We start from the raw sequence: 14,743 nt of genomic DNA, 5'->3' as shown, positions 1-14,743 counted from the left end.
ATGCCGGGTCTCGTGGACACATGGGCTTCATTGAAACCTCAACCCCTCCCATGTTGTTTCCATTAAACATGAAAAAACAGGCTTAAAAATGGAAGAATCACACAACTGGTCAGGGGTGAACACGAGGCCAGTAGGAAGCCGAGACCTTCGCTTTATTAATTAAAAAAAAAAATTCACCAATGACATGAATCTAGGAGAGGGAGGTTTGAGGATGAGGGAAAAACAGTGGTGAAACCCAGGGGACAGGTGCTAACCCAGAGGTGCCGAACACGAGTGGGAGCATGTGACAGCAACTGAGCCAGGACTCCTGAGTGACCAGGAGCAGTCCTCAAGGCCCCCGATCAATACAGTGTGTCAGCAACACAGCCCAGCGTGCTTCCAGAGGAAGAAGGGGAAGCCACAATGAGGGGGTCACTTACTGACACCCTTCCGGAGTACTATCTCTGCCTAGAAGACACTTCCACCATTATCTTGCCTGGGAGACAAAGAAGGGGAGAGTCAGGAGATCACGAGGGGATGAGGGGGGAGCGGAGGAGCAGAAAGAGGGAAAGGCAAGGAAGGAGGAGCCATTGAGGAAGCTTAGCTTCCAAGGTTCCCCCACTTGCAGGTGTACCTGTGTGTGCTACAAGTTCCTGGTGTAGTAGAGTGTTTCTGTTGGGCAGGGGAAGCCAAGTTGCAACTTGAGAACAAGAATGAGTTCCTGGGAAACTGCCTAAAGGTATCATTGATGAAAAACACACTTGGTTCTCCTCATCTCACCAAATATGTTGGATGTCTTTTTCTCATTTTAAATATTCACTTTCATACCTAAGGACTGCCAACATTGTATAAACATTGTTGTTGTTGTTATGTGCTGTCGAGTCAAACCCGACTCATAGCGACCCCTCCTAGAGCCCACACAATTACGGAGCATAAATGGACCTGCCCTGCCCTGCTCCACACTCTTCCTTGGCTCCCCAGTGCCCTCAGCGACCCAAATGTCTATAGCGAACTCCATTTCCCATCTATTCCTTCGCTCGACGCCTACATTTCCCATCATGCACGACAGCGTCTATTTCTAGGATTTTTCCTCTCCCAGCGCTTCTGCCCCTCAGGACCCAACCCTCGCCTTACGTCACCGGACTCTAGTCCCCGCCCCTTACCCCGCCCCCCCGCTTAGAGTGGGCGTGACCTCTGAGCGATCATGGCTCCCATTGGCTGTTTCGTCACCGGAGGGGCGTGGCTACGGGAGCCGGGCGGACACGTATTGTACCGAGGCTGAGGCGGCGGCCGCCGAGGATGCACCCGACAGGCCTGGCGGCGCCGGCGTCTACAGAGACTGCCCGGCAGCGTAAGTGGCGTACGTGCCTGGCGGAGGAGATCGGGCGGGTGGGGGCGTGTCGGGGCCACGGCGGCAGTTGGCGAGGTCGTTGAGGGTCGGGGGTCACGAGGTCAGAAATTAGGTTCCTCGAGGTGTGTCCAGCGCAGGGATGCCGTGTCCGGGTAGGGGGCGCGTTAGGGTCGATTCTTTAGGACATTCCTTTGGAAGAAACAACCTGGGGCAGAATATTGTGTGATATGCAAAGGAAGGAGACTTTCATTCATTCTCAGTTAGCAGCAAACCCTCCCCTACTCCCAACCCTTCCGTGGCTCCCCAGTGTCCTCTAGTTGTCTCCACTCTCCTTAATGCGGCCTTTACGGCCCCCGGTGTGCAGATATGGCTCCGCTTACCCCTCATTTAAGATATTTTATTGTACTCATAACCTCCTTTTCTCCTCTGCCAATTTGTATCTTTCTTAAAGATTCTCCTCATCTCTGTGAGTGTGCGTGCCTCTCATGTATTCTTTTTTGCCTTAGCTCCTCTTGTGCCAGTCCCTGTGCTAGAATTTGGAGACCCTAGCTCTGGTAGCATAGTGCCTAAGGTACTTGACTGCTAACCAGAAGGCTGGCGGTTCAAACCCACCAGCCACTCCTCGGAAAGAAGGTTGGACAATCTACTTCTGTAGTGATACCGCCTCGGAAATCCAAGGAGGGGTCACTATGAGTCAGAAATGGCTCAACAGCGGTAAATGTGTGTGTGTGTGTGTGTGTGTGTATATAGTAACCAGAAGGAGCTCTGGTGATGTAGTGCCTAAGGCATTTGACTGCTAACCAGAAGGCTGGCGGTTCAAACCCACCAGCCACTCTGTGGACGGAAGACAGGGCAATCTACTTCGCAAAAATTTCGTGCCTCAGAAACCCAGTGAAGGTCTCTGAGTCAGAATTGATTCAATGGCAGTGGATATAGTAACCAAGAGAGCCCTAGTATTGTTGTGTTAGGGGTTAGAGTGTAGTAGGAACACAGACACTACGGTAGGAAACAAACAAATTAACAAGATAGTTTGAGGAATGGTAAGGGCTGCAGTCAAGAAATCAGACAACCACTGCTCTGGGCCAATCTGCTACAAAAGACCTCTTTAAAGTGCTGAAGAGCAAAGATGTCTCTTTGAAGACTAAAGTGCACCTAACCCAAGCCATGGTGTTTTCAGTTACCTAATATGCATGTGAAAGCTGGACAATGAATAGGGAAGACTGAAGAAGAGGGCGAAGAGTACTGAAAGTACCATGGACTGCCCAAAGAATGAACAATTCTGTCCTGGAAGAAGTGCAGCCGGAATGTTCCTTGGAAGCGAGAATGGCCAGACTTCGTCTCACCTACTTTGGTCATGTTGTCAGAGGGGACCATTCCTTAAGAAGGATATCATGCTTGGTAACGAAGGGTCAACGAAGAAGGGGAAGGCCTTTGAGATGGATTGACACAGTGGCTGCGACAACGGGCTCAGGTATAGCAAGGATTGAGAGGCTGGCTCAGGACTGGGCAGTGTTTCTTTCTGCTGTGCACAGGGTCACTATTAGTTGGAGCCAACTTGACAGCACTCAACAACAACAACAACGAGGGCTGCAAAGGGATAATCCGGGATGTGACTGGGGGTTGAGAAGTTCTCTGGTGTTCAGGAAGGTGTGATGTGCTCATCCCTCTCTTCAGCCCTTGGTGAGAAGCCTGGCCGACCCTGTGCCTGGTGGTACTGGGAACACAGCAGCTCCCCAACAGCTCTGCTTCCTGTTTTTCTGGAGCTACCAGTCCAAAGTGGAAGACAGATAGTGACAGTCCAGAGGGATGAAGCGGTGATGAAGGCAGAGGGATCGGGCCTGGCACAGGTGCAGGGGTCGGGGCCGGGACTGGGACCGGGGAGACAACAGGCTGAGGGATCAGGCGGGATGGGTCAACATATTTGGTGAGATGAGAACCAAGGGTCACAGGAGGAGGGGTCAGGGCTGGGGAAAGGGAAGCCCAGGGTGCTGAGGGAGCCCAGAGGCGGCACCGGACCCAGTGTAGGGGTGTCATGAAGCTTTCTGGAAGAAGATATCTCTAATGATGATGAATTAGCCAGGAGAAGGGGGTTTGTGGTGAGGGGAAATGGCATTGGAGACCTGTGCCAAGAGATGAACATATACGTTTCAGCGGTGCTGAGTGCTCAGGAGAGAAAAACAAAACACAAAGCCCCTGGATGTTATACGAGAACAAGATGGGGTGATGCTTTATATCGAGGAGTGAGGAAGGCCTGTCTGAGAAGGAAAGGAGTTGAGCTCTGAGTGCTGTGTTGGCAGGCGCTAATGGAGGGAACATATTCCAGAGTGATAGCACTTCATGGTCAAAGGCCTTGGGGGGCCAAGGAGCTTGGCAGGTCTGGGGCACAAGAGGAGGTCAGTATGACTGGGGTGTGGTGAGCCTGGGGAGGGGAGGAGGTAGGAGATGGGCGCAGTGTTGGTAGCGGCGGGTCTTGCAGGGCCTAGTAGGCATTTGGAGTTTATTCTCAGAACAGTGGGCCTCGATCTTAGGCCAAAAAGTGACTCACAGTGATCACTCTGGCTGTCATTTGGAGAGAAGACTGCTGGAGCTAACAATGGGCAGGAGGACACTGAAGCCAAGGGCAAGGTGACACAGTTAGAGGAGAGGGCAACACTGAGGTCAAGTGGGTGAGAACAGATTGGGTGTCAGACAGAAGGGGAATCGGACACTGAGGGGAGGGTCCAGGGGCGGCCAGAGGCAGACCCCGGAGAGACGTGGCAGAGCCCCAGGCACACGTGGCTGTGAACAGCTGCTGAGGTGGGTGCCTTCGGTGAGAGGCGCAAGGGCTCAGGATGGAAAATTGGCTCCAGGAATAAATAATGCTTGAGAAGGAATGATCAGGAGACTGTCAGCTCCTTGAAGGCAGACGTTTCTGTCTTTTTCTTCTTTGTTTACCCTCAGTGCCTGCAGCAGAGCCTGACAGACAGAGGTGCTCAATAAATGTCTGTGGTGCTCAGAAAGGGAAGAGAAACAGAACTGTGCAGTGTCGTGGAAGCCACGAAGACAGAGAGTTGGAAGCTGGCCTTTGGGGCAGTGGCATGAATGCTGCAGAGGGGTTGAGTCAGGGGAGGCTGGAACAACAACCTAGACCTCCGCAGTGTTGAGAGGGATTGTGGGGGCCAGGGGAGAGCAGAAGCCAAAATTGCTGAGGCCTGAGGGGTGACCGGGTGTCCTGGGTGGGCCACTAACCAAAAGGTGGATGGTTCGAATCCACCCAGAGGTGCCTTAGAAGACAGGCCTGATGACCTTCTGCAGGGTCACAGCCATGGACGCCCTGTGGAGCATGGTTCCACTCTGACACACACCCACACACCCGGTCAGTAGGAGTTGAAATCGGCTCGAGGGCAACCGTTGTTTTCGGTTTTTGAGGAGGTGAGAGGGAGGGAGAAAGGCTTTCACTGAAGCTTTCTGGAAGCCAGTCCTTCTGTCCAGAAGTGGGAGAGGGACAAGGGAAGTGGGACTTGGGGACAAGGGGGCAGGGTCTAGTGCTTGGTGCTTTTGGATTGAGGAGACCTGGATCTTTCTAGACTGCAAACAATTGAGAGGAAGAGTTGGGGGCTGGTGACTGACAATAGGTGACATGGGTGGACCGCTTTTTTTGCACCAGGCTAGGGGCAGTTGACGGGCCTGACAGTTACTTGCCTCAGAACAGCCCTGCAGGGCAGTTAACGCCATTCTTCAAGGGAGAAAGCTGAGGTACAGAGCGAGAAGGTCATGCTGCAGATGTCGGATTCCTCTCATCTGACTGTGAGCTTACCACCTGTTCCCTGTGCCCCAAACAGGGTCTGGTGCGTAGGAGGACCTCAGGAAATAGTCACTGCAATAACATTGCTTATTGGCTAGGAGCAGGGGCTCTGGAGCCAGAGTGCTGGGTTCAAAGCCCACACTCCCCTTCTTAATAGACAGCATTCCCATCTGCCCTGTGACTCAAACATGGGTCTGAGGAGACATCGTCAATTCCTCCCTCTTCCTTACCCTGCCCAGCCAAGCACGTTCCCTGCTCCCCACTGCTCTCACCCTGGCCCCGTCCCCCCCGGTCTCCCACCTGGACTATCAGCAGCCACCTTCTCCCTGCCCCCACCTTCCAGTCCCTTCCCCATATGAAGCCTGAAAGTCCTTTTTAAAATGTTTGACAGCTGGCTCTGTCACGTGCTGCCTAGATGCCTTTCGGTCAGGGCTTGAGCACTTGAGGGCTTGGTTTCCCTGTCTAAAACGGGTGGTAGTGGCATCACAGTGTGGGTGGGAGGACTGAATGGGTTAATTCATAGCAAGTGTTTAGAAAAGCTCAGCCTGGCATTAGTGTTGGGGAGATGAACAGCGAATAAAACAAATGAAATGTCTGAGTCCAACACCACAACTCAAAAGCTGATGCTTTTGAGTTGTGGTGTTGGTGAAGAATACTGAAAGTACTGTGGACTGCCAAAAGAATGAACAGATCTGTCCTGGAAGAAGTGCAGCCGGAATGCTCCTTGGAAGTGAGAATGGCCAGACTTTATCTCACCTACTTTGCTAATGTTGTCAGAAGGGACCAGTCCCTGGAGAAGGATATCATGCTTGGTAAAGGGGAGGGTCAGTGAAAAAGGGGAAGGCCCTCAACAAAATGGACTGACACAGTGGCTGCAGCGATGGGCTCAGGTATGGCAAGGATTGTGAGGCTGACGCAGGACTGGGCAGTGTCTCGTTCTGTTGTACATGGGGTCACTGTGAGTTGGCACCAACTTGATAGCACCTAACAACAACAACACTGAGATGGTACTGTGCTGTTACGGCTTTTCTAGCCATAAGTCTTTGTAAACTCTGTGGTGGAAATTGCTGTGAGCAGCTGTTGTTGTTGTTGTTATGTGCCGTCGAGTCAAACCCGACTCATAGCGACCCCTCCTTGGGTTTCCGAGGCAGTATCACTACGGAAGTAGGATTGCCCAACCTTCCTTCCGAGGAGGAGCTCCTGATTGTAAGTTATCCGCCTGGGGTATTTCTGTTGGGAGTGGCACAAAGCAATGTTCTGGGAGGTTCGCTTTCTCTCAGGTGCTTAGAATTCTGATGCTATGATTGGCTAGTTTGGCCACTCTGCCAGGCTCAAAAGGAGGCCTTCCTAGAGGCAGAAGTCTCTCTGACCTCTGGCTGAGGAAGACGTATTGCTGAGAAAGAGACACCGAGAGACACGTGCTGCTGGGAAAGAGACTGAGAGAGACTATTGGCTGAGAGACAGCGGGCTGGGAGAGAGGCTGAACATCATTCCTGAACTTGAATTGTAGCCTGGTGCTTCCCTAATAAACCCCATAATCTGTGAGTTCTGTGTGGCCACTGCAGTGAATTATCAAACCCGGCAGACAGGCTTTGGGTGCTGCGGGAGGAACGGTTGGTGTAAGGGCTGGAGGGAGGCAGCATGTCTGGCCTCACAGTCATGGACCTTGGGCTTCTGATAGTGCTTCTGTCTTCCTCTTGTGTGGTTAGAGGAGGTCAGAAGATGTGGCCTCCTTGCCCTTTTTGCAGGGATGAAGCAGGGGAGGGGCTGCAGGGAGAGTGCAGTTGTAGACAGGATGGACAGGGAAGCCCCACTGAGCAAGACCTGAGGGCACAGGGAGGAGCCATGTTCTGGCCCCAAGGAACAGCCAGTGTTGGGCATGAGGTGGGAGTGTGTCTGGTGCGTTCAAGGAGCATGGTGAGGCATGTGGCTGGGGGCCAGATAAGCGAGGTGGAACACCGTGGAAGGGACGTGGGCAGAGACTTGTTTGTGAAAGTACAGGATTTTGTGCACAGTTAAGCAAAGGAAACCCAAGCCCGTTGCTGTTGAGTCAATTCCACGCACCCCATGCACAGTAAACCAAAAAGAACCAAGTCACTGCCGTGGAGTCGGCCCCGGCTCATAGCGACCCCTCCTTGGGTTTCCGAGGCGGAATCACTACAGAAGTAAATTGCCCAGTCTTCCTTCTGAGGAGTGGCTGGTGGGTTTGAACCATCAGCCTTCGGGTTAGCAGTCGAGTGGTTATCAGTGTCATCACTGTCATCATTGTCATTGTCATCATTTGGGTGGGTGGATGGATGGCAGGCAGACAGAACCCACACTCAGTGGTCCATCTGACTCTAAAACCGGTCAGTGCCCTTTAAAGAGAATGGCCCCTCTATGCGTGGGCACGGGCGGGAGTGCTCCAGCAGAATGAGTGAAGCCCCGCTGCTCTTTCTCTTCAGCCTCAAAGCGCAGGACCCCTGTGTCCCAGCCGGGTATGGCTGACCCCCACCAGCTTTTCGATGACACGAGTTCGGCCCAGAGTCGGGGCTACAGGGCCCCGCGGGCACCCAGTGGCCTGGGCTACCCTGCAGCCTCCACCTCACCCCAGGCGGCCTTCCTGGCCGATCCTGTGTCCAACATGGCCATGGCCTATGGGAGCAGCCTGGCCGCCCAGGGCAAGGAGCACGTGAGTGGGCTAGGGCTGGAGGGAAGGGGCGTGCAGCAGGAGGCCACAAAGCCTCAGGCTCACAGTGGGAGGGAGGAAGGGGAGTGGGCCGTGGGCTCCAGTGCTGGCTGGCTGCTTCTGGATTGAGGAGACCTGGGTCTGCCTCCCTAGATCGACCGCTTCTTCCCCATCAGCAAGCTCAAGTACTATTTTGCGGTGGACACTGTGTATGTGGGCAAAAAGCTGGGCCTGCTCGTCTTCCCCTACCTGCACCAGGTCAGCACCCCAGATTCCTGAGGAGGGGAACCCGGCTCTTATCATCCTGCGCAGGGCGGGGCGGGGCGGAGAGGGGGGTTGGAGGCTGGGGCCAGTGTGAAGGGCAAGGCAGCTAGATTTGCCCCAAGGGAGGGCCTGTAAGCAGACGGAGGATATCAGCTCTTGAGTCCTGCCTGCCCCCCACTATCCCCACAGGACTGGGAGGTGCAGTACCAGCAGGACACACCTGTGGCCCCCCGCTTTGACATCAATGCTCCTGACCTCTACATCCCAGGTTTCACCCCCCAGTTCCCTGGCAGCCTCCTCCCTCTGGGTGGGGGGGTGGGGTAGAGGTCTGGGTGCCTGAAGGCACCAGGATGGTGTTTCTTCCTCTGGCCAGTGTCTGTCTGTCTACCTCCCACAGCTATGGCTTTCATCACCTACATCTTGGTGGCTGGCCTTGCACTAGGGACCCAGGATAGGTAAGAAGCCTGGAGCAGGCGGAGTGGGCGAGTCTGGTGGGGGAGGGGCAGTCAGGAAGGCTTTTCGGTTCTGGTCTCTCACATGCACCCAGTTGCCCCACCCTGTGCTGGTGGACCCACCAAATTGGCTTGTCCGCTTGGCTTCCATCACCAGCCGCATCCTGTTCTCTCCCAACTAGCTGCCCCGCCCCTTGCACCTGCGGGCCCCACCCCTCACTCCGAGGCCCCACCTCTCTTAGCACCGCCTGCCCCTCACTCCGCGGCCCCACCCCTCACACTGCTGCCCTCTGGTCCAGCAAGGCCCAGCAACAACCGGGAAGGTCTTGTCTGAGACGCTGGCCTGGCCTGCCCTGTTGAGAAGCCGTCTGCATTTGCCCGTCCTGGTTCAAGCCCAGCTCCTTAGCCTGCACTGCCGCCTGTGCAGCCCTCCTGGCCCCTCCCCCTGCTCACTCTGCTGTGACCATGCTGTTCCCCCATTTCTCCAGAGGGCCTGGCTGTACCTACTCAGGGCCTTTTGCTCCCCTACCTCCCCTGCTCATTCGTGTTTCCACTGCAGTGTCACCTCCTCAGGAAAGCCTTCTTGCTCCCCCGAGGCCAGGGCAAAGCTTCCTCGCTCAGAGTCCCCTGTCCACTTGCTTTGAGCCACTGAAAACAAACGTCATTAGAATCAATCAATTAATTGTTGAGGCACTGGACACATAGCAGGGACCAAGACAGACAATCCTTCTGCCCTGACCAGTGCCTGTTCCTTCAGGCCTCAGCTCAGGTGTCCCGCCCTCTGGGGAGCTGTTTCTGACCTTCCTTCTACCCCTAGACTGGCTCCCCTAGCCCACTGAGGTTCCTCCATCCCAGCCAGACCCCTCTGCTGACCCAACCCCTCCGCCTGTGTCCCCCACCCTGGCTCCCACTCTTCCACCCCTGTAGACCTCTGGTAGCATAGTGGCTAAAGCACTTGACTGCTAACCAGAAGGCTGGCAGTTCAAACCCACCAGCCACTCCTCGGAAGGAAGGTTGGGCAATCCTACTTCCATAGTGATACTGCCTCGGAAACCCAAGGAGGGGTCGCTATGAGTCGGGGCCAACTCGACGGCACATAACAACAACAACAACAACAACAGCCCCCATCTTGGGCCCTGCCAAACCCCACTGCCCGTGTCCCCCCCTCCTGGCTTGACCCCCTCCACCGTCGCCTCCCCTGACCCAGTTTGACCCCTGTCCCTGTGCCAGCCCCATCGTGACCCTGATCACTGGGGGCTGTCACTGGGGACAGGTCGGCTTCACCCCTTACACTGGGATTTCTGTGAGAAAAGGGCCCAGGCCGTGTAGGTCACTGCCGGGTCCCCAACCCCACTTGGCACCAGGCTAGGCCCAGAGGGTGCTCAGGGTGCTGAGCCGGCCAACTGACTGACAAAGTGTGGGTGCTGGCAGGTTCTCTCCTGATCTCCTGGGGCTGCAGGCGAGCTCAGCGTTGGCCTGGCTGACGCTGGAGGTGCTGGCCATCCTGCTCAGCCTCTACCTGGTCACCATCAACACCGACCTCACCACCATCGACCTGGTTGCCTTCCTGGGCTACAAATATGTCGGGTGAGTGCTCCCTATCCTCCCTGCCAGCCCCAGGCCCCGAGCCTCTTTCTCAGACCAGCCTTACCCTCTCCCTCCCCTTAGGATGATCGGTGGGGTTCTCATGGGCCTGCTCTTCGGGAAGACTGGCTACTACCTGGTGCTGGGCTGGTGCTGCGTGTCCATCTTCGTGTTCATGGTGAGCTGGGGGCTCGGGGTGGGGGGTGGGGCTGAGGCCACAGGCCTTCTGGGCCAACTTGGGACCTCTGGAGGCACCTGAGCTAAGCATTTCAGATGCCTCGTTGCAAAACTGAGGAGCCCTGGGGAGGCCTTCCTGCAAGAGGGGGTGTCCCAGCTCAGGACTGCGGGAGGGGGGGAAGCCAGTTAGGGTGCTAGAGGCCAGGGCTACCCCAAGCAGGGCTTTGGCCTGGGCCCCCACCCTCACCCTGCTCTCCTGGCACGGCAGGTGTTCCTGCCAGAATTTCTGTTGGGAGGAAAAAAGGTTTAGCCCCCCTCAGGAGAGTCTCGAAGGGCCATTCCAGCTGGTCCAGGTCTGTCCAGACCCAAGTCTGACCCTCAGCTTTGCTGGATACTGGGCATATCACATCTCCTGTTGAAACTTCAGTTTCCCTTTCTGTAAAATGGGCATGATGGTATTTGGTCCTCAGGGTACTGGGAGGATTCAGTGTGAGCATGGTGAGAAGTGGAGAGCAAAAACCGGTGGCTGCTGGGCTGGATCCGGCCCTCAGACAGACTGAGATGTTCCCATTTAACAGTTTTGTTTTTTTTTTTTTAAAAAAAAAAGCACTTCTGGCTGGTCTTGAAAATTTGTCATGTGTCCAGTGTATAAGCTGTGTTGTGCATGGCAGCAGCAGCAGCAAGACTCGCCACCTGCTGCTTCAGGCAGAGTGTCTGAGGTGAAGTTCACCTCCTGTATGGTCTTGGCCTGGCATTGACTTTGGCACCTTGACTAGGAGGTTTTGTTCACAGGGCCAGGCCAGGAGCAAGTCCTCACTCTGTGAGACTGGGGTGAGATTGGGGTGGCAGAGGAGCAGGACTTGGGCCCAGCTGCCTCCTGGACAGATAAGGGAACCGAGGCCACAGAGGGCTGAGGTCTGGTCTTCAGCTGCCTCTGTGGCCGGCAGGGAAACTCCAGGCTGCTGACGGGCAGGGACTTGGCCCAGGCCGCCCGGTGCTCGGGGGCAGAGATGGGAAGCAGTCCCAGGGCCCTGGCGTGGGCCCAGGCCGAGAGGGCTCCGGGTCACACTGACCCCGTGATCTGTCTCCTCACCCCTCCCCAGATCCGGACACTGCGTCTGAAGATCCTGGCTGAGGCAGCGGCAGAAGGGGTCCCTGTGCGCGGGGCGCGGAACCAGCTGCGCATGTACCTGACCATGGCGGTGGCCACGGCGCAGCCTCTGCTCATGTACTGGCTCACTTTCCACCTGGTGCGGTGAGGGTGGCTCTGCCGGAAAGCCTCCCGCCACCGCCTGGTGGCCACCGTGTGCCGCTGCGACTCATCTCCTGTGCGCGCGCGCGTGCTTGCGTGCGCGCCGCCAGCCCCAGTTCTCGCTGCGCCGCTGCCGCTGCGCCTGTGTGGCTGCTGCGCGTCGAGCCTCTCTCTCCCCCCAACCCCGTCACCTAGGTGCTGAGATCTCCAGCTGCACAGGCCGCGGCCCGGGAGCGGCCACTGTTAGAGAAACAATAAACCGTGTCGGGCACTCCGTGTGGCAGCCTCTCCTTGGCCGCGCGCCTGGCTGACCGGCAGGAGGCAGGCCCAGCCTGCGAAGGGAGGGGCGGCACTGGGCGGGGCAGGAACCGTGCACCGGGCCTTGTCACCTGGAGGAGGGTTTAATGAGTGCACCCTAGGTCCCATCAGTGAGGGGCCGCCTTCTTCTTCTTCTCCGCCTTCTTCTCCTTCTCTGCCTTCTTCTCCTTGTCCGCCTTCTTCTCCTTCTCCGCCTTCTTCACCTTGGGCTTCTTGACTTTGCCCCTGGCCCTTTCCTGCTGCTCTGACCCAGCCGCGTGGGCCTGCCACCCGGGACAGTTGGGGAGAGAAGGACAGGGTTGTTTCCCTGAGACACCCAGGTTCCAGGCCAGAAGTGGGCCGGAGCCCACCTTCCCCCCCAGCCCTAGGACCCTGGCCGTCACCTGGGGCTCAGGGCACATTCGGGAGGATGGGGTTCTTACCTTCCCTTCCACGTCGGAGTCGCTGGAGCTGCTGGTGCTGGAGTCAGAGGTGCTGCTGTGGGCATGCTAGTAGGGGGCCGAGCAGTGAGGCAGGGGCCCCGCCCAGCTCCCAGCCCCCGAGGCAGCCCTCGCCCTCTGCCGGCTGGGATGTGCCTGCCCGTGACTCACCTTGGGATTAGAAGCTGCTCCTGCTGCTTTGGGGAGACTGTGTTTGGGTTCTCCCCCATGGCCTGCCCCATCAGATTTCTTGGAGTCCAGGGCTGTAGAGAGAAGAAAAGGTGGGTGGGTTGCAGGTGGCAGGGAATGGCCCTCAGTGACAGCCCCTGTGCTTGAGGCTGGCCCCCTGCACCTCAAGCCCCTTTATTCCCCAGGAGCACACCTGCCGCCAGGTCGAAATCCATGGTGGTGAGAGAGGATGTGCTCAGAGCGCCGGAAGGGCCTGGGCTACACTGGGCCTGGGTAATACTGGGCTGGGCATGGGGAGGGGCTGCAGGCCCTACCCACCCAAGGAATTCTGAAGAGTTCCACCAAACCTTTGTCCCAGCCACTGAGGCCTGACTCATCGCCCCACCCAGCACTGCCCAACCTGCCCTCTCTGGGGAGGGCAAGCAGATTTCTTTCCCTTGAGCTTTGGTGGGGGAATTGAGTTCTCAGGGGCAGGGTGTGTGGGTGGCTGCAGATATCTGGGGAGAGGAGCTAGAGCTGTCATCAATATCCCCAAAAGACTCACATGCTTCCTTCTGAAGAAACGAATGCCTTCCTGGGTACTGTAGTAACACTAGCACTCATTGTGTGCTTACTGCTTGCCAGGGGCTGTTCTAGGTCTTCATGGGAGAGACACACTGGCTTGGTGAGCAGCAGTGTCTGAAGGGTTAAAGGGCATGGGCTCGGAGCCAGCCTGCTGAATTTGAAGCCCAGCTGTATCATTTAGCAGCTGAGTGGCCCTGGGAAAGTTTCTGCCCCTCTCTGTGCCTCAGTTTCCTGATCTGTAAAGTGGGCAGATTTGAGACTCAAATGGGTTAAGAATGGTGCCTGGCACAAGAGTAAGTGCTGTATAAGATCATTGTTTGAAACAATAAAAGGTAGATACTGTGTCCCTATTTCACAGACAAGAAAACTGAGGGACCAAGCAAGTGAGCTGGTGACGTTCAAACAATATGAACAGACTAGAAATGGGGTTCAAATAAGAGTCCAAGGCTCTGCCTGTCCCCTTGTTTCACTCTGAAGGGCTCTCAGTGGAAGGAGCAGCAGTCACACCAGCCTGCCTTCCCCACTGTGGGCTGGGCCCAGGTCACGTGGGAGGAGCTGGGTGCTGGAACCACTGCTCCCATGGCTGTGAGGCTGGGTGTTGGTGTGTCCTGCCAGCAGCTAAGCCGTAAGTGCAGGGAGTGGCGGCCAGGGGCTGAGGTCTGGGGATGAGGCTGTAACATCCAGTCCACATCCTAGCTTCACTCAGGATCCCTCCTCAGAGCGGCCTACCCTTCTACCAGCTCCACAGAGCCCCACCACTCCACCCCTTCCGGGCTGCATATCCATCACAGCAATTACCGTTACTGGAAGTTATCTGAACCTGCATTCATTCCTTCAGCATATATTTACTGAGTACCTACTTTATGCTCGGCACAGATCGATGGCTGGGGATACTGAAGTGAACAAAATCCAAAAGTGCCAGCCTCGTGGAAATCGATGTTCTAGTGGGGGGAGATGAGCAAAACACAAGGTGAAATACACAGTATGTTAGGGAAAAAAAAAAAAAAACCCAGAAACCAAATGACAAGATGTAGCATAGCCATACGATGCAATACGATTCAGCAGTAAAAAAGGAATGAACTGGTACATGCTGTATCATGGATGAATCTCAAAAATATGTGAAGTGAAAGAAGGCAGACATGAGACAACATACATGAGGCTATAAAAGGAAATGTTCAGAAAAGGCAAATTGATAGATTCGTGGTTGCCAGGGCCTGGAGACGGGATGGGGCATTAATGAAAATGTTCTGAAGCCAATTTAGGGTGATGGTTGCACTCCTCGGTAAATTATTAAAAATCATTGTACTTTAAAATGGATGAATAACATAAATCACACTGATAAAAACTAAAAAATGATGAGTACTAAGAAGGGAAAGATAGCAGGAAAAGAGACTAATATCGATCGATGCAGCAGTCAAGAAATCAAACGACGTATTGCACTGGGCAAATCTGCAAAAGACCTTGTGGTGCAGTGAATTACTTGCCATGACTTTTCTAACCATAGTCTGTAACTCCCACCAGATTACTGGGTGAGACCATGCAAATAAGGTGTGTAGAACACTAATGTTGGGATTGGTTAGTTTTGTCACTCTGCCCAGCTTAAATTGAGCCCTCTACTAACCAGAAGGCTGGTGGTTCAAACCCACCAGCCACTCCTTGGAAGGAAGGTTGGGCAATCTACTTCCGTAGTGATACCGCCTCGGAAACCCCGGAGCCCACCTTCCCCCCCAGCCCTAGGACCC

The 14,743-nt window shown here is 55.4% G+C and overlaps 2 protein-coding genes across 2 annotated transcripts; one reads left to right on the top strand and one right to left on the bottom strand.

The window, feature by feature from the left end:
• The first annotated feature begins 1,278 nt into the window (after positions 1-1,278).
• Positions 1,279-11,518, top strand: YIF1B (Yip1 interacting factor homolog B, membrane trafficking protein). Its single transcript, XM_007955505.1, has 8 exons — positions 1,279-1,330; positions 7,559-7,815; positions 7,936-8,040; positions 8,236-8,314; positions 8,444-8,501; positions 9,930-10,085; positions 10,167-10,260; positions 11,363-11,518. The coding sequence occupies exons 1-8, from the start codon at positions 1,279-1,281 to the stop codon at positions 11,516-11,518; spliced, it is 957 nt and encodes a 318-aa protein (XP_007953696.1).
• Positions 11,519-11,936: 418 nt separating this feature from the next.
• On the bottom strand, positions 11,937-12,652 carry CUNH19orf33 (chromosome unknown C19orf33 homolog). The gene is made up of 4 exons (XM_007955533.1): positions 12,631-12,652; positions 12,420-12,511; positions 12,252-12,317; positions 11,937-12,092 (listed from the first exon to the last, which is right to left on the bottom strand). Exons 1-4 carry the CDS (start codon positions 12,650-12,652, stop codon positions 11,937-11,939), a joined length of 336 nt encoding a protein of 111 aa, XP_007953724.1.
• Positions 12,653-14,743: the final 2,091 nt, after the last annotated feature.

The sequence above is a fragment of the Orycteropus afer genome, unplaced genomic scaffold (assembly GCF_000298275.1).
Source record: "Orycteropus afer afer isolate SDZICR_OR568_19922 unplaced genomic scaffold, OryAfe1.0 scaffold00507, whole genome shotgun sequence".
NCBI classification, from domain to species: Eukaryota; Metazoa; Chordata; class Mammalia; order Tubulidentata; family Orycteropodidae; genus Orycteropus; species Orycteropus afer.
Note: the sequence above shows the minus strand (reverse complement) of the source record. Positions and strands in the feature narration are given on the sequence as shown.

Coding starts and splice junctions, on each gene's coding strand:
- YIF1B (XM_007955505.1), top strand. CDS start 1,279: ATGCACCCGACAGGCCTGGCGGCGCCGGCGTCTACAGAGACTGCCCGG. Junction 8,315..8,443: donor TCCTGACCTCTACATCCCAG/GTTTCACCCCCC, acceptor TACCTCCCACAG/CTATGGCTTTCATCACCTAC. Junction 8,502..9,929: donor GCACTAGGGACCCAGGATAG/GTAAGAAGCCTG, acceptor GGGTGCTGGCAG/GTTCTCTCCTGATCTCCTGG.
- CUNH19orf33 (XM_007955533.1), bottom strand. CDS start 12,652: ATGGATTTCGACCTGGCGGCAG. Junction 12,318..12,419: donor GAGCAGCTTCTAATCCCAAG/GTGAGTCACGGG, acceptor GCCCCCTACTAG/CATGCCCACAGCAGCACCTC. Junction 12,093..12,251: donor ACTCCGACGTGGAAGGGAAG/GTAAGAACCCCA, acceptor CCCGGGTGGCAG/GCCCACGCGGCTGGGTCAGA.